General features: G+C 54.8%; 1 protein-coding gene across 1 annotated transcript in view; it reads left to right on the top strand.

Moving 5' to 3' along the window:
• Positions 1-1,154: 1,154 nt before the first annotated feature.
• The window catches only part of EPHA2 (EPH receptor A2), a 39,755-nt gene continuing 22,097 nt past the window's right edge, over positions 1,155-18,812 (top strand). The window contains exons 1-3 of the mRNA XM_075906114.1: positions 1,155-1,367; positions 13,742-13,809; positions 17,049-17,709. Coding sequence (XP_075762229.1) covers positions 1,283-1,367; positions 13,742-13,809; positions 17,049-17,709 — 814 coding nt within the window. The 5' untranslated portion in view covers positions 1,155-1,282. The remainder of the gene's footprint in view (positions 1,368-13,741; positions 13,810-17,048; positions 17,710-18,812) is intronic.

Below are 18,812 nucleotides of genomic sequence, written 5' to 3'. Positions count from 1 at the left end.
TAATTCAAACTTAAAGCTGAAATCTGAACTAACTTCCCTGTAGCCAACACCTCAGGTGAAGCCAGCCCATGCAGAAAGAACCAATGTCTGTTTGCAGCACGTGAGTCTCCTCAAGCCCCTTCAGCCATTACTCCACTCTGTGGGGTCACACCAGGGTCTGTCAAACCATTGGCAGGGAGAGCAGCCTCATGCAAGGGCCCACCAAAATCTCCTCCCCACAGAAATGAGGGCCTGCTTGCCCCCAGCTTGCTGCAGTGGAGACACCTCCTGGTTCATGGCCTGTGAGAAGCAAATCAGTTGGTGACTTGAGGCCCTGAGAGCGTCAGAAGGATGTCCAGGGTGTTTGGAAGGTTCCAGTGACATGTGGGGTTCAGAGAATGGCCCATGGGGCTGAGCTTTCTAAAGCACTTGGGACCAGGGTTTCAAGTGCTTGGAGCTCACAACTGGAGCTAGATTTTAAAAAGTGCTCTGAGCACTTCTGCAAACTGGGCTCTGGTTGTGAGTCCCAGACCAGGCAGTTTCAAGAATCCAGGCCTTAGTGCAAGTTCTGCTCTGGGCATTAAAAAATGTTACCTAGCTGTGGGGGAAAGGATGAAACTTAAAAAATATTTCTGGACAGGTGAAAAGAAAGAGGCATATCAGTGTTAATTGCATGGAAGGAGTGTGGCATGTTTACTGGGGATTAGAATATTACAAGGACATTTCTTCACAATTACTGAATGAAACTGAGTGCACTTGTGTGTAGGGATGTGTCCAGCGGTAGTGGGAGGACAGTGAGGATATCTCGGTGTGTGTGTCAGGTGCCCAGCTGGAAAAGGTGAGAGATCTCTTACATACACTCTGTTTTCACACCCAAACGTGTCCTTCCTTCTCTCTCAGGAGGAGGCAGGATGAAGGCGTTTCTCATCTCACTCCTTTCCCGAGGATTTACCGTATGTCCCTGCGTGAAGCTTTTCTGCGCCGTGGGAGGATCCCCCCTCCCTGGGGTGAACAGGATGGCACTTAGGTGAGAGGTGGTAAAAGATCAAAGCTCCCGGGCAAACCCGCTGGGTCTGAGTAGTTCCCTTTGCTGGCTCACTTTGTTGCTCTGTCTCTTTAAGGTCCCGCGTGAGGCAATCCTCGGGGCGTGGCTTGGGTGACATCAGCTCAGGGCATGAATGAACAGCCCCGAAGTTTCCCACAAACTCCCACGAAGTTGCTCCTGGCAGGAGGGCGCGTAAGGCAGCCGCCGCCGCCGCCGGAGAGAGGCGGATCGTTTTCTGTGGAGCCGAAAGCCGGAGACATGGCCCGCGGGTGGGCACAAGCGCCCTTCTACTTCGCCCTGCTGCTGCTGCCCGGCGCCCTGCCCCGCTGCCGGGCCGAGGAAGGTAGGGACGTGGGAACGGCTCGCCGGGGGCCTCGGACTGGCCCTGCGGTATGAAACTGACAGGCCGGGTCCCAGCCCTGCTGGAAACGCGATCGCGGGGCGTGTGCTGCGGGAAGGGGCTGCAGGGGACTCGGGGGCCGGAGCCGGGTCAAGAGGCGGAGAAGAGGGCCCCGTCGGCTCCTGGCCGGCGCCCAGACAGGTTGTGTTAACGGCGTGGGGAATTGGGCGTGACTCCGGATCGAGAGGAGCGCTAGTACCTAGGCGGCCCCCGACTGATTGGCTCGTCGGGGGCGCACGCGAGAGAGCCAGTGGGGTGTGGGCTGTGACCCGCGTGGGGCTCGCTGCTGAGGGCGGCGGGAGGAACTCGCCCCCTCCCCGGCCGCTGCGGATCCTTGGGAATAGCCTGGCGCCCGGAGAAGGAGCAGTCGCCTCTCCCCCCAGGTGCCTGAGTCAGGGCGCTGTCACGCTTGGGTGACACCCTGTTACACAACCCCCCGCGGGGACAGAGCCTTTCGGGCCGGGCGGGAGCGGAGCGATCTGGCCCCGGTTAGGAAGGGAGATGAGGGGGGCTTCCTCGTGATGTCCTGCAGGATCGCGCTTCCCATGCGGCTCTGGTCAGTGCTCGTTGCCGGCCATCGCTCAGGGGTTGCCTGGATGCTGCTCTTGTGAGAGCCGGTTTAGATCAGTCTCGTCTTCCTCCTGCTTTAGACCCGCACACCCATCGTGCCTGAGAGAGGGCCAGTTTCTGCCTTAAGTTACACCAGAGTAAGTCTGGGCTCGTCCTCCCCCTGGCTGTTAGTAAAGCTGGGCCAGACTTTCCCCATTGGCCCTGGTCTTCAATTCTGAAAGCCAGAATTATTAAATTCATTTGTGGGGGCAGCTAGAGGGAAACTACTGATTTGCTACCCACTGATTCTAGCCAGGTGGGTCCGAGCTCCCAGTCAAAACTCTTCCAGAATTTAAATCCAGGCTTTGGGCCCTGTCTGAAATATTCCCAGAGCTCTAGGGTTTCACCTACACCCGTGGGATTGCTTCACTGGGAGACAAATCAGAGCAGATTCAAGGAGATGGGAGTTAACTGGAAGCAGAATTCCAGCCTCAGGTCATTAGGGCAATATCACGACAATATTAAGAGTCATTTAAAATCAAATAAAGTTTCCCCCATCTTTCACTCTTCCCCCAGTTACAGTGATGAGAACAAGGGTGTTTCAGTGGATATGTGCTACTTCTGAGTAAGCTATGCCAGCAAAAGCACCTTTTTCCTGGTATAATTGCATCTGTGCACTGCTTCAACGAGTTCTGTTTCTAAGCAAGACATGAGAAGTTATTTTTCTGCTCTACCCTGCACTGATTAGGCCTCAGTTGGAATATTGTGTCCAGTTCTGGGCACCACACTTTAAGAAAGATGTGGAAAAATTGGAGAAAGTCCAGAGAAGAGCAACAAGCATGACTAAAGGTCTAGAGAAGGGAAGACTATGAGGGAAGACTGAAAGAACTGGGCTTGTTTAGTTTGGAAAGGAGAAGACTGAGAGGGGACATGAGAGCGGTTTTTGGGTATCTAAAAGGGTGTCACAAGGAGGAGGGGAAAAAATTGTCCTCCTTAGCCTCTGACGATAGGACAAGAAGCAATGGGCTTAAACTGCAGCAAGGGAGGTTTAGGTTGGACATTAAGAAAAACTTCCTGTCAGGGTGGTTAAACACTGGAATAAGTTGCCCAGGGGGGTTGTGGAATCTCCTCTCTGGAGATATTTAAGAGCAGGTTAGTTAAATGTCTATCAGGGATGATCTAGATCCGTAATTCCCAACCTTTTCCAGATGGGGTCCCATTTTGACAATTCAGGAAGACTTGGTGACCCAAGGCAATTAAAAACGGGGAGAAGGGAGGGCAGAGCCACCTAGGGAGACACTTGGTGACCCTTTTGAAATGTAATGGCGACCCATATTTGGGTCCTGACCCATAAGTTGGGAAACCCTCGTCTAGGTGGTACTGGGTCCTGCCATGAGGGCAGGGGCCTGGACTCGATGACCTCTCAAGGTCCCTTCCAGTTCTAGTGTTCTATGATTCTAAGCCAATATAGTCATCCAGTTGCAACTAAAAACTGTGCAGACACACTTGTAGGAGTCAAAATGCAGGACAATGTAGCACTTTAAAGACTAACAAGATGGTTTATTAGGTGATGAGCTTTCGTGGGCCAGACCCACTTCCTCAGATCAAATAGTGGAAGAAAGTAGTCACAACCATATATACCAAAGGATACAATTAAAAAAATGAACAAATATGAAAAGGACAAATCACATTGCAGAACAGAAGGGGGATGCGGGGGGGTGGGAAGGGGGAGGAAGGAAGGTAAGTGTCTGTGAATTGCTGATATTAAAGGTAGGGAGAGTGGGATGTTTGTGAGTTAATGGTATTACAGGTGATAATTGGGGAAACTGTCTTGGTAATGGGTGAGAAAGTTCAAAGACTTGTTAAGTCCTTGTTGGTAAGTGTCGAATTTTAACATGAATGACAGTTCAGAGGATTCCCTTTCAAGTGCAGATGTAAAAGGTCTTTGTAGCAGAATGCAGGTGGCTAAGTCATTTAGAGAGTGTCCTTTCTGGTTAAAGTGACAAGAAACTGTTTTCTCTTTGTGATCTTGTCTGATATCTGTTTTGTGGGCATTAATCCTTTGGCGAAGTGTCTGAGATGTTTGTCCAATGTACGTAGCAGACGGACACTTTCGGCACATGATAGCATAGATTATATTTCTGGATGCGCAGGAATATGTGTTCTTGATCTTATAACTCACTTGGTTAGGTCCAATAATGGTATCAGCAGAATGAATATGTGGACAAAGCTGGCAACGGGGTTTGTTGCAAGGGAAGGTACCAGGGTTGGTATTAGTGTGGTATGTCCTGTGGTGGTTGGTAAGACTAACACGGCTACATTTCTATCACTATTGTAGGGGTCAGTAACTGATCTGCAGAGTGGATGGACTCCCACTGGCTTTGAGCTTTGGCTTAGGTCCAGAGAGCAGCTCAGGCATGCTGCTTGGAGGCCCCAGGATGACTCCCAGCTTCTGATCGGGTCCAGATTCCAGAAAACCTGGAGCTGTTCCAATCTGGAGTTTACGTTCTCTCTGATCTGTTTACAAAATTCCAACCCAGAGCTGAATGTTTGGGCCAAGGATTTTTGTCTTGCCCCATCTTTCATTTAAAGAAGTCATTAGAAAAGAGAGCAAACAGATCTAAGTTTGACATTTTGTGAGTATCACTAAATAAATACAAGGAATGTTGCAAAGAAATCCAAGCCCTAGGTGCTGGCATGTGACATCAGGATGGTTTTGGTCCGATGTTGATTTATTGGGGAAGGCAGGACTTCTTTAAAAAACAAAACTGAATGTGGCTTAGGCAGGGAGGAATTTGGAATAATATGCACGCTTAGGAAGATGGGCTGTAATTGCTCAGAAGGAAGCATAAGAATCTATCTTGTAAACAGAGCTTTAAGGGGAAATATCACCCCTCTCCCAACAACAATTTAGCAGCAGCTGCTAATTTTGGGTGCTTGGCTTTATAAATACTCCGCACAGGAGCTAGGTTTTTGGGTGCCCAAGATCACTGTGCCTCAAATTGGTCACCCACAACTATAAGCCACTCTGGAATATTAGATTGTCTTTAAAACCAGGCATCGCTACAGCACCTTCCCCAGGGCAGCTTGATTAGATCCCAAGAGTCGGAGCTGCTGGAAGACGGCAGCAGTTTTTCAAATTAGCATTGCGTTTGTGTCTGCAAGTGCCAAAAGTAATTGGTGTCTAATGTGGACTAATCTCTTGCCAAATTGAAGTTTCCAATGAAGTTTCCAATTAACATTGCTGTGGAATTAGAAAAGGGCTTGTTACTTGGTAAGCTCCCCAAGTCTATTTTTATGCCAGCTTTAAACTAGGCTTCAAACCAGTCCTTTGGCTATAACCTTACAAGACAGGGTGAAATTCTCCTCTCCAATAAGCATGACAGCTCTTACTCTACGCTACTCTAGGAGCACAAGGGAGAGCAAAACATGGTCGATGCAGTCCACAGCATGGAGGCCAGGCCAGAGGAGATCTTTGCCAGTAGTGCAGAGCACTGTTATTACCCGTCCTGTGCTCTGAGGGTCTGAGTGCAGCTTTACAAACTAGAGCTCTAATCCCAGCTCCCAGGCTGGTCTCCGCTGACGAGAATGTGATGGCTATTTCTCCTCCACAGAGAGAACAAACAGGGCTTCCTAGAGCGCTGGTGTCTAACACACTAAGTACTAGCCACGTGTCCATTTGGCCAGTTACTGCTTCTGAACTTTGGACACCACAGTCCTAGAAGGTTGGAGGGGGAGATAGTTGAAGGTACAGCGCACACATGGTGGAGGGAGGAGCTTTGCTCATTGAGGCCCTGATCTGGCATGACAATTAAGCACATGGTGAAGTCCATGGAAGCACTGTGCTTAGATTCTTGAAGGTATTTAGGCTCCGAACTCTCACTGGAAATTAAAAACCTAAAACTTTTTGGGGGTCCTCGCCTAAATGCCCCCCGGAAATCAAAAAGGATTTCGATGTGTAGCTGGGTTTGAAACTGGAGCTTGCAAAGGCTGGGGCTGGGAGTCAAGAGATCCGGGTTCTGGGCTCTGCCAGTTGGACTCACTGTACTGCATCACTGCCTTGCTCCGTGCCTCAGTTTCCCTAGCAGGAGAATGAGTAGCAGTCAGCCCTGTAGTTGCCCCATGAGCTACAAAATGGCGGGAGGGGGTTGTTTTGGGAGGCTGAGCTGAATCTTTGCAAAGTGCTCGGGGCCTGGGAATCTTTGGAGGGAGATAAATGGGTGAACAAAGGAGGGGGGGAGCATTCTGACCTGGGACAATGATGGAGCCCAGCAGAGCCCACCATCACATGTAACTGACCCAGTGAGGGGGTTTTAGCTGGGCAGTGGCAGAGACAGGTGGTGCTGGCACAGGCGACTGCGGTTGTGAGAAAAGAAATTAAGGGCCTGAGTGAAATCCCTGGTGCGGGCGCCAGCTCTATGCACAGCCCAGTTTCTGAGCTTTGCTGCAGCCATCTCTGGGTTGGGGGTTCCTGCCTCTGGCTCTGCCATCGGCTGTGCTGGTGACTCGCCAGCAGCTGGTGCACCACGCCCGGTTTGCCTGTGGATTGAGCCACCCCCATCTTTAATATGGAGGCGCGGCTGGTGGAGGCGCAGGTCCCAGCATGTGATACAGCAGTGCTGGAAGGTTGCTGTGGGAACCCAGCTCTGGGATATATCACTTCCATCTGCTGCCCGAGGGGGGAGGGGGGAGAGTGAGCAGAACCCTAGGAGCCTTGTTGGGTTTGCCAGCCTCTTCCAGGAGCACAGGGCCCAGACCAGGGCATAGGGATACCCAGGTGGGATTAATTAGTGTGGGAGCCAGAGTACACCCCACTGTCCGTCAGTGACTCAATGATGAGTCCGCTGTGTTTAGTGGAGGTCCTGCTCTGGGGCTGCTGACTGTCCTCCCAACAGTCGCCTGGCTCAGGGTGTAGCTCACAAAAGACCTGCCCCTTCCCAGGCACCCAGGAGGACACTGTGTGGCTTTAGCTCCTGGGCTGGTCTTTCAAATCCTGCTGCGACTTGCCAGGTTCAACCTGCTGAAGGAGCCCAGGAGGCTGCACCTTCTGCCTGCATTGGCCAGGGGCTTGCCCCTGATGCTGGCTGTTATGTAGTCGACTACACGATTAGCCTGGGCTTATCATTAATCCTATGAACGACGCACATTTCCCTGCCCCCTTGCTGCCTCTATATCAGAGGTAGCAGGGAGGCAGGTTTAAAAATGGGCTCCCATTACAGACCAGCTCCCACCTGCCACCCTGTGCGGCTTCCTCTGATCCAGAGGCAGTAGCACAGTGTGACAGGGGACTCCCTGGGAGGGGGCTGGGAGTGCACTGCTGCCAGCACACCCCCTCGGGAATAGAGACTAATTATATAAAATAATATTTGGCACAATTACACCATGTCTGACATCCCTAACATGGAGGGGGCAGGGCTGTTCCCTGGCTGAGAACTCTCAGACTCAGCTCACTGCCATGGCTGTGCCTTGCCTCACTGCTGCAGGGGATGCTAGATCCGTGTTTCTCAGCCAGGAGTGTGAGTACCCTTAGGGCACTCGAGAGAAGTCTGGGGGGTACGGCAACACAACTGACACTTGGAGAAAACTGCATTTTGTGTTAAGTTTTACAGCGCTTTATTATTTTTGTACTTCTTACACTCAAATGTCATCGCCTGCCTGGCTATGGTTAAGTTGTTTAAACAAATGTGTTGCAACAGGAGAAGAAAAATGGTGTGTCTGAAAACTGTAGGGACTGGGGGTACTTATAACTTTTTTTAAATGGGTATTTTATCAAAAAGCGGTTTAGAAACACTGCATTAGAGCACAGGAGAGCTGGGAAGAGATCTGTGCTAGGGAGTGTATGCAAATTGGTCATGCCGCAGAGTCGACACCTCCTTTATCCCTGCATGAAGAGGGGAGGCTGGCACCTAGATAAAGTGAGGAGGAGGGGGGGCTGGCAGAGCTGGGCAGTCCCACAGTACTCACCCCCAAGCGCTCTGCTGGGGTGGTCTTAGCCACATGTGCATCCATCCGTGGATTAAAGGTGTTTCCGGCCCTAGAACTGGGCTGGGGCCTGAAGGCAGGTAGCAAAAGAGAGAGCCGCAGGCTGGATCCAGCTGCCCCCATAGAGCTCCCTTGATTTGCTCCCAGGATCTGCTCTTAGCTGCACCACTGCAGGCGGGAGGAGCAGAGCGGAGGACAGACATGGTCTCAGCTGGGTGTAATCAGGGACGTGTGACGGTGAAATGGGGTCTGGGGCAAATAGAAAAGTGAGGCCCAGTCTGGCTCATGTGGTAGGCGCTGGGCGTAGAGTCCTCAGGGGTGCAGGGCCCCACATGGGAGCCAGTTTGTCCAGTTTTTGCACGTGAGCCTGGTCTGTTTGGTCCTCCTGCAAGCCAGCTCCCCCGAGGAGCTGTGGTCCATCCGCATTATAGTAAATGCAGCCCCAAGACTCAAAGCCTGAGCTGGGCTGCAGGGTGGATGTTTGGGCTCGGAAACTGTGGCTACGTCTACACTGGCATGATTTTCCGGAAATGCTTTTAACGGAAAAGTTTTCCGTTAAAAGCATTTTCAGAAAAGCGCATCTAGATTGGCAGGATGCTTTTCCACAAAAGCACTTGTTGCGGAAAAGTGTCTGTGGCCAATCTAGACGCGGTTTTCCGCAAAAAAGCCCCGATCGACATTTTCGCCATCGGGGCTTTTTTGCGGAAAACAGTCCTGTGCTGTTTACACTGGCCCTCTTGCGCAAAAGTCTTTCGGAAAAAGACTTTTGTCCAAACGGGAGCAGCATAGTATTTCCGGAAAAGCACTGACAATCTTACATGAGATCGTCAGTGCTTTTCCGGAAATTCAAGCGGCCAGTGTAGACAGCTGGCAAGTTTTTCCGGAAAAGCGGCTGATTTTCCGGAAAAACTTGCCAGTCTAGACACAGCCTGTGAGTCTGGGCATCTACGCTGCAGTTTTATAGTCCTGCAGCACAGACTTCCCCTCTGCACTTTGCTCTGGGGCGCCAGCACCTCTTCCCTGGGCAGGAGCTTTCTTGGCCGTGTACCCCAAAATGCCGAGTCTGGGAGCTCCAGGGATCCCCATGCAGCAGGCAGAGCCCAGCTCCTTCTGCTCCAAATTGCCGTGGCCCCAGAGTCTGGAGGAAGGGCAGTGGGAACTGCAGGTGTTTAGGAGGAACAGGGGACACAGGCCCTGCTGTTTCTCATGCCTGTCTGGCTGGGGTGGCAAGGGGGCGTTTCGTAAAGGAAGCTGGCAGGCTGCAATGAGGTGATCTGACCAGCGCTCCTTTATGGGGGCATGGAGCCAGCTCTGTTGCCCTAGGGCAGCGTTTCCCAAACTATGGGCCGCGGGAGAAAAATACCGGGCCTCAGCATGCCTGGTGGCTGCCGGCAGAGCCGGCCTTAGCCCCATTCAGGCCACACGCCCCTGAACCCGGAAGTGCCAGCGAGTTACAGAGCCAGGGGCCCTGCTCCACTGATATGTGGAGTTGGGTCTCTCCCCTGGCTCGCGTGAGCACGGCCCCCTCCCCCCGCTGGCCACGCCCCCCCCCCCCCACACGTCCTCCTCCCTCCCCCTCAGAGTATCCCCGCGGGCTTGCGCAGAGGGGGAAGGGTGGAAGGAGAAGGGGCTTGGGCGGGGGGAGGGGAAGGCACCAAGGGACAGGGTGCAGGAGAGAGAGTCAAATGCCAGGGGGCCAAGTGCAGACTGAGGGAAAGGGGAGGAGGGGAGGTGTCAGTGGGAGGGGGACAGGGTGATGCTGGGAGAGGAGAGGGGAAGGGCACTGGGAGCTGGAGGGGGAGGCATGAGGAAGGCCAGGATGGAGATAGACGTATGAGGGCACAGAGGGGCAGGAGGGGAATGGGGCAGAGAGTGCTGAGGGGGTGGGTATCAGGGAAAAAGGGGGCAGGGGCAGTGAGGGAAGGGGGAGGCACCAGGAGGGTGCAGGGCTAAGGGAAGGTGCCGGTGCCAGGGGATTCTGAGGTGAGGAGGAGGGGAGAGCTGGCCACTGGAAGCAGCACTGGACGGGGGAGTTGGGTCAGGCTGGGGAAATTGGGGGGCTGGTGGAACAAGGCTGCCGGGGGGTACGAGGTTGGGGGCAGGGAGCTGGCCAGGGAAGATGTGGGGGGTGGGGGGAAGAAGCGGCCGCCGGAAGGAGGGCTGGACGCAGGCAGTGGGGCTGGCCAAGGGAGATTGGGAGGAGAAGCGGGGGAGAACTGGCTGCCCGGGAGGGGGTTGGGGGAAGTGGGGCTGGCCAGAGGCGCAGCGGGGGGAGCAGAGGGGAGGAATGAATTGGCCTGCGGGGAGTGGGACTGACCCGGCCATACGTGGATCTTGGGGCGCTGCCCCCCTTCCTCCCCCCGCAAAGTACAAAGCATGAGTTAGTCCGGCCCGGAGATTCTATTGTCCCCCCCCCCACACACACACACACCCCTCGAGTAGTTGCGAACTGTGTGGCTGGTAGACACGCTCATGTAGCCTGAGCACATTTACCAGCCAGGCCGTTCGAAACTACAAACTGATACATCTAGTAATAATACAACTTCCCTAGTGAGAAAATACCAGACATGTTCTGTGTTTGGTATTTTCTCAGTTTGGTTTTTGTGTGTTTATATTTTTGGGCTGCAAAAAGCAGTACTGGAAAAAAAGGGTTCCAACTAAAGTACAAAGTTTGGGAAACCCTGGCCTAACCAGCTTTCTGTCTTTCTTACAGCCCATTTATCCAGTCCATATTCCTTAACTTGCTGGCAAGAATATTGTGGGTGACCATATCAAAAGCTTTGCTAAAGCTGGCACTGGGGGTTTTGGGAGGACCAGAAACAACTTATTTAAATATTCATCATTCGATTAATGAATATGCAAATGAACATTACCAGTCCTCCAAAAGTTTGTGAATGGATTTACTGGTCCCTGTATCAAAAAGTTTGGGAACCCCTGCACTAGGGGAAGAGCCATAAAGAGATGCATGCTCCCAGCATCCCAGCAAGGACGGCAGCCTACCCTGTGTGGCCTGGGGATCCTTGGTGCCCAAGCTGCAGCGCTGGCACAGAGATCTCAGGCCTGACTCCACTCAGGCTGCCCCGGCTCTCGCAGGTCTGAGGGGGCCAGCTGGACAGTCCCCAGTCTGGAGCCTCGGAACTGCCCAGCCTCATGGGCTCTGTGGCAGCGCAAGCCAGGAGCCTCCAGCCTGCATGATGCCCTTCGCAGCTCGCTCACATGGCCCGATGCGATCACATTCCTGGCCGGCTGATTCACCGGGGCTTGGCAGGGCCCTGCCAGGCTGGGTAATTGCTTCCGCTCAGGCCTTGGTCACTCGCCCTTTGCTTTCCCCGCCTGCCAGGCGGCTGCTGGGTTATTTATTTTACTTCCCTTCTTTCCTTCCTCTTTTCAAACCCACTTGATCCCTTGGCAGGTCCCAGCCTCCGCCCTGCGCTGGTAGGGACAGTAGAGTCCAGCCCAGCATGTCTGGACATGTCTGATGAGATCTGGCAGGCGGAGGCTGGACCAGTCAAGCCTGCCAGTGCCCAGCGTCTGTGCTGTGTTTATAATGGGGATGTGTTCATATGCGGGGGGGAGGATTAGGGGGCGTATTTATTTCCTGATCCCTGTGCTGGGTGGCTGTGCCTTGTTATCACCTTTTTTCTTGTGGTTGCACAAGAGACCTGGCCTCTGAAAGGCTCCCAACTGCAATGTTTGCATTGATGGGGAAAGATGGCCTCCTGGTTAAAGCCCTGGGCTGAGGCTCAGGAGGGCTGGCTGTTGGTCCCAGTTTTTTCACGGGCTCCCTGGATGATCTTAGGCAAGTGGCTGATGCCTTTTGAGCCTCGGTTTTCCCATGTTAGAATGTGGATAATTACACTCCTCATCTCAGAGGATTATGGGGATAAATGTGTTGGTAATGAGCTTGGAGTGACAAGGCTGCGGAAATGCTTAGGAATCCTGCAGTGGTGAGTTACGCAGGTTAGCAGCATGATGTGTGAAAATGGGAGGGTTCTGTGGATTTATAAGCCAGGAGGCTACCAGTCTGTGGTCCCTGCTAAGCTCATTATATCCCCTGGCCAGAGCTAGGAAAAGGTTACCCATCGCCCGCCAGCCCTTCTTCCAGGCACAGCTTTATAGCACAGGATCTATCCTGACTCCCAGCATGTAAAGCAGGAAGGCAGTGGGGATACGATGCTGCAAGTCAGGGAATGAGCAAAAGCAGAATGAATGGGGGTGAGGTTCTGCCATCTATCCCAGCCCAGCACATGTGCTGAGACCCGGAGAAGGGAGACAGCCCCCCCCCCTCCCCTGGCTGTTCCAGCCCCCAGGAGACAGCAGGGTTGGTTTGCAAGCTACAGCCTAATGTTAATGAATGGTTTGCAGCTTTGGCAGCTGTGAGCAGCTCCTGAATCCAAACCAGTGTCTGGAAGAGATTTTGTTCCCCACAATGGAAAAATCTCTGGCAAATGGGAGCACTACAGAAGAAAACTCCAGAGACAGCAGAGATCCTGCTTGCTTGGGGTAAAGGGCCAGTGTATCGGGGGGAGGGGAAGACATGCAAGCAGGAAGGACTGAATTGGATGCTCCAGCACAGGAGTTAGCAGAGCAAAGGGGCATCCTGCCTGGTATCCTGTCTGCAAAGCCGGATGCTTCCAAGCCAGGCATCAGACCTTCTGCTGTAGTGATAGGGGGAGGAAATTCCTGCCTGACCTCAGCTGAGCTGGTGCCCTGAAGCGTGAGGGCTGATAGCCTCATGATCCTTTTCCCAGCTAGTGCAGATGTCTCCTCTGCAAATTCATTTCTGGCGTAACACGATTGACTTCATTGGCATTACACCAGGGATGATTTGGCCCTAACCCCTCCTGGCTTCCTTTTAACCATGATCACAGCTGGGCTGGCCTGACCTTTGCCAGAACCTCCTCTTACACCTTGGGATCCTCTGCCCTTTCCCCTCAGGCTGCCACCCTGTTCCTAAATAAAGTCTCTGGTTTGTGAGTCAGCCGCTCAAATATGGATAACGAGGGCAAACAAAGAGCAGCCCTGTGATGAGTGTGGGATAAGGGCACTGGTGTGTCTACCCCTTCCCCACCCCATGGTGACTGCTCTCTGCTGGGGGTGAGCTGCTGCTATAGCCCCGTGGTTTTGGGCACCTGGCACAAAGGGAGTTGGGGAGAGTAGAGGCCAAGGTCCAGAGGGAATGGGGGCCTGCATTGAGAGGCCATGCTTGGACAGAGTTGCCCTGCCTCGGCTGTGCACTGAGCTGCAGGGCCACCTGGATTTTGTGTTGCCCCATTGTGGCCACCATCAGCCTCCCTCCCGTCCCCAGCTGAACCAGAGCAGGGAGCTGAGTGCTCATCTGGGCAAGGGATGAGCCAAACCAAGGGGCTGGGCTTTTTTACTCCCTTGTGGTACTTGTGGGAGGCGTCCAAGGTTTGTTTAAAAACAAAAGTTGCTGCCTCTGTGCAGCCTGGGGCTGTTAGGCCTTTGATGCCTTGTTTCGGTGGGTGGGTTCCTTGGCCACATAGGGGCATGGCTGCTGGATTTTAACACAGAAGGGTTTTCTCCGTGCTGTGTGGCAGGTGTAGACATGAGAGAAGCCAGCCCACGGCCACTCGCTCACACCCATGTGAGCCCAGAGTGTGTGAGCAGAGGGCTCTGATCTGGGGGAGGGGAGGTTTCTACCATTGCAGAGGGGCCCAGAGCGTTCACCAGGCCAAATGTCTGTTGGCGGGAGGAAGTGCCTGTTGCTAGGCTGTGTGTTCTCCCTCCTTTGGTCTAACAATGTCGTTTGCTTTTCCTTTCAGTCGTGCTGCTGGATTTTGCCAAGGCCCAGGGCGAGCTCGGTTGGCTGAATGAGCCCTATGGGAAGGGGGTAAGTCTGAACCTCTAGTGCCAGCAGGAAGCTCTCAGGGGCCCTGGCATAACTCCACAGACCCACTGCCAAATCACCCTGAGCTAGGCGAGAGGAGAGCTGCCTGGGCATCTAGAGAGAACCTGAGAATGAGGCGGTGCTGGTGCCCTGTGGTGACCCACCACTGGAAGTAGCAGCCATGGGGGGCTTAGGGAATTTTTTGCCTTTCCTTCTTGGATCCTGCTCACTCTCAATTCAGTTTAAATCCAGAAGAACTGCTTGAGTGCAAATGACAGCCGCACGTGGCCAGTCCTAGGGGGAGTTTTTCAAACTCAGCTCTCACATCCAAAGGGAACGCCCACCTCTGCCTTTGGAATTACAGTTGGGGTCAGCGGACTGGGCTCAGGGGCGGCCAGCACGTGGCTCACCAGAGTTAGCCTCAGAGGGCCACTGTTCCCAGCCAGTGGCAGCTGCAGGAAGTGGTGTCCTGGTCTGCGCCACTTCCTGCAGCTCCCATTGGCTGAGCACGGCGAGCCGCAGCTTTTAGGAGCTGTGCGCAGCCATGCCTGCAGATGCACAAGTCAATTGTGTCGGGCGGCCCACTGGGACTACCCCGGTGAACCACATCCAGCCCCCTGGCTACTCATTGCTCGGCCCTGACTCTACAGGGAACATCTGCTTTAAACACAAGTCGGGCCTGGGGCCAAAGCACAGGGTGGGGTTGGGGGACTCTGTCCCTTCATAAGCAGATCTGGTTTACTGCCCATAAGTGGGAGTAGGGATGTAAGAGCCTGTTTAATTAATTAACTGGTTAAATGTTAAGTTGAACAGTCAGCTGATTAAAAAGAGGGCAGGTGGGGGCCTACTCCCGGTGGCCACCCCATGGCAGGAAGAGCCTCTGTCACTTCCGAGGCTGCTTCCCTGCAGGGCTGCTGCTCTGCTCTCTGGATACTGGTTAACCATTACTCAGTAAGCATCACCCGTTAAGATGCTGAGAAGCCCTGGGGCTTTGGGTGGTAGCTTTCAGGGATCACCGCAGTCGCTGCTTTTCAGTGATTGGTTTTTAAAGTTGATCAGGTCAGTTCAAACTCCAGCCCTTCAGTGGGTGATTTCAAAGCACTTTTCAGTCTGGATTAATCAGACACAGACACAGACACAGACACAGACACAGACACAGACACAGACACAGACACACTCTATTCCCTGGTGAGATAGGTCACTGTCACTGTACCCGTGTAGAGATGGGGAAACTGAGGCACAGATGGGGAAGAGATGTGCTCACATACTGACAGTGGCAGAGTCAGGTATTGAATCCAGGTGCCCTGGCTCCCAGTCCTCCCTGGCTCTCACCAGCCCTGAGTTTCCTGGCTCCCATCCTCTCCTCCCGGCTCTAACTAGCCCTGGGTCCCCTGGCTCCTGGTCCCTGCTGTTCTGACTATTACACTTTCCCCTTGAACACTCTGGCTGGAGACTGTGAGTGTTGGGCTGTGTTGATGCATTTGGAGAAAACTGGCTCACTTCTACTTACTGGGCAGGTCTAGGTCTGCATCCCTCTTTCCCCAAGTTTCAGGACCTGCCTTCTCTGTGTCCAGTGTCCTGGCTCAGGCCCTGAACTGCCCGGCAGGGGGTAGCCATGTTCTCCTGGGGAAGGACTCCGTCAGGAGGGTGGGACAAGGATGGGAAGGACCCTGGCCCTGGCAGGGGTGGAGCTGTGCCAGGGCCTCGGGAAAGAAGCAGGCCCTGCTTGCTGATAGCTGCCCAGCAGGGCGGGGCAGGGAAGAGCATAGGGCAGTTCTCCCACCGCGGAGCTGCAGATCACGCTCTGAAAGGAAGATGGGGGCTGTGCGGTGGGGTCTCTGGATGGGATGCAGGCTCGAGATCAGGCAGTGGCCCATTGCTGCGAGGGGCTGCTGGGTAGAGGTGCTTTGGCACACTGGGGGTGCAGGCACCTGCCAGCATAGCAGGGTGGCCCATTGGGGATCCTGGCCCACCACTTACCAGAACTGAGCCCTAGGGCAACTGCAGCTCTCCGCTCATTCAGTCAAACAGCTCGGCATCCGTCCCCTGCTGCAGCCAGACAAACCATCCCGGCCACCTGGCTCCTGCTGTGACTCCCCTGAGCGTGGGATGAATCTGGCCTGCACACTTACCCCCTCCTGCCTTCTTGGGAGAGTCTGTTGTCTGGCCCCGCCAGATCCCTGAGAAACATTCCAGCCCTGGCTCCCGAGGCACAGCCACATGCAGTGGGAAGGAGGGCAAAGAGGCGGGGGGGGGGGCATCTCCTGGGTGGGATCAGGTGTCCCTTGTTTGCAGCTGTGCAAAGACCCCCCCAGACTGGCTGTTCTTCCTCTTCCTCCCCTGGCCCCTTGTTTTGGTCTCTCCTGGTAGGTTTCCTATCTCCTGCCCTCCTGTGGGCCATGCAGGAGGTTAATTGGACGGGTGTTCTGCTCTCCGCCCACAGGACTGTCCTGACAAGTTAATCCGCTGGGTTTGTTAAACTTCGGCTACTTCCAAGGGCCAGGCTGAACCCAGATGGCTCAAACCCCAGGCCTCCTGTCTCACCCAGAAAGCCACCACCCAGGCCATGCTGACAGCCCGATCCAGCTCCCAGGGATCCCATTGATGGCCGGCCAGGCCTGAGGCTGGATTCTGAGGCTCAGGTCCCCTTGCCTGGCTGGGCTCCCCAGAAGTAGCGTGAGATTTAATTTCGTTTCCAGTGTGTGGCACAATTGGGGAGCAGTGAGAACAGAGCAGCTGGGCGAGAGCGCTGGCATGAGCAGGGAGTTTGCCCTGTGCAGGCTTGTGTTGGGCACCCACGATCTGAGGCCTGACCCACCTTGGGCCTGTTTCTCCGTCTGTAGAACTGAGTTTGGCCTTGTGACCTTCCTTCTGCAGAGGGTGGACGAGTCAGCGTCCCTCCAGGGCAATGGCAACATGTCCGCAGGGGGCCAAGCCTGCAGGCAACGGAAGGGGGCCGGGGGCGAGCATACAGAGACTAGGGGCAATTGCAAGGCAGTGTTGAGATGAAGCCACCAGTAGCTGCTTTTAGTTAGACGCTTGGCATGGGGCAGAGCCAAGGTAGCTGCGGCATAAGCCAGTCCTAGCCCCCAGCTTCAGGGTGTGCGCCAGCCTCCAGCTGAGGGGGTCGGGAAGAAACTTATCCAGGGGCCCTGCAGGGTTTCTTGTTCCTTCTCTGATCATTTAAGCCCCAGCCCCAACAGCCCCCTTTGCCTTCCTTTAACGCCTGCTCTCCCCGGCAGTGGGATCTTCTCCAGAACGTCATGAACGAATCCCTCATCTACATGTACTCGGTCTGCAACGTGATGGAAAGCGACCAGGACAACTGGCTGCGAACGAACTGGATCTACCGCAGCGAAGCCCAGCGCATCTTCATCGAGTTGAAGTTCACCGTGCGTGACTGCAACAGCTTCCCAGGAGGGGCCAGCTCCTGCAAGGAGACCTTTAACTTGTACTACGCCGAGTCAGACGTGGACTACGGCACCAACTTCCAGAAGCGCCAGTTCAGGAAGATTGACACCATTGCGCCCGACGAGATCACCGTGCGCGATGACTTCGCCACCCGCAACGTCAAGCTCAACGTGGAGGTGCGGTCGGTGGGGCCACTGACCCGCAAGGGTTTCTACCTGGCCTTCCAGGACATTGGGGCCTGCGTGGCCCTGCTCTCCGTCCGCATCTACTACAAGAAGTGCCCCAGCGTACTGCAGCATATGGCACTCTTCCCCGAGACCATCGCCGGGGCTGACTCGCAGGCGCTGGCCAAGGTCCAGGGCACCTGTGTGGAGGATGCGGTGGCCAGCGAGGAGCCCAGCATGCACTGCAACTCGGATGGGGAGTGGCTGGTGCCCATCGGACAGTGCCTGTGCCGGGCGGGCTACGAGAAGGCGGAGGAGATCTGCAAAGGTAAAGGCATGTGGCTGGGGTATGCACGGGGGGTGGCAAGCTCTCATGTGGATGGGGCTGCTGGTGCCAGGGCAGCAACTGCCCAGAACTCACATTCAATACCAGTGTTACTGTCTGGATCGCTCAGTGCCACATGTTCACCTGGCAGGCCTGACCTCCAGTACCCTCCGCTCTGGCTCCAAGCTGCCCCATTCACAGCAATGCTAGCAGCCCTCTGTCCTCTTTTGTCCCCCCACCCAGCGCTGCCAGAGCCCCAGAATCCCTCCTATACTCCCGCACCCAGCTCTGCCGGAGCCCCTCAGGCCCGACCTGCAGCCCCCTCCATCCACTATTTCCCCCTGGGCTCCCCACCCAGCTCAGCAGATGCCCCTCAGCCCCCTTGCTCTCCTAGCCCTGGGCAAGGGCATCTATTTCCAGTTGTTCACTTCCCTGCTCTGGGAGGGCAGCAGGGCCAGAGAGCAGAGATCTGAGCTTCCTTGCTAACCCTTCCCAAACAATAGGCATCAGTGTTGGGAGCAGGGGGGAGGAGCTGGGGGTCTGGCAATGGAGCAGATGCCTGTGCCGGCCTGGTAGCTCCCTTGTGACATGAGTGGTGAGGAATGTGCTGGGAGCGGGGGCGTCGGGAGCCTCCTTGGGACAGGGGAGATAAACCCCAGCAATGCAGAAAGTGCAGCTGGGGGAGGGGCGGCTCCGAGCTTGCCAGGGTGGAATCAACACCCCTCCCCACACACACACACACACACACACACACACACACACACACACACACACACCTGCTGTCGACCTTCGGCTGATCGGGGGGGCCCGGGGTCAAGGAGCGGGAAGGATTTGATTTATGGGGATTAGCTCTTTTACAAAGCAGCCTGGAGTCTTGGAAGTGGGGGAGGAAGGTGGACCTGTTCTGGCTTTTCAGCCCCCTGCCCCTGCAGGAGTCCCCGTGGTGCCTGGTGCTGGGGCTGTTCTTCCAAATGCCCCCAAGGTAGCACGGCCCCTAACCCAGAGACACCCCCAGTGCAGTGCTGGCTTGCAGACCCCGGGTGTCTATTCCCACCCCCAGACAAGCCCAGCATGGACAGCAGCTTGGCATACCCGGGCCAGGTGCC

The sequence above is a fragment of the Pelodiscus sinensis genome, chromosome 23 (assembly GCF_049634645.1).
Source record: "Pelodiscus sinensis isolate JC-2024 chromosome 23, ASM4963464v1, whole genome shotgun sequence".
Taxonomy (NCBI): domain Eukaryota; kingdom Metazoa; phylum Chordata; order Testudines; family Trionychidae; genus Pelodiscus; species Pelodiscus sinensis.
This window is presented reverse-complemented; position numbering and strand designations above follow the sequence as displayed.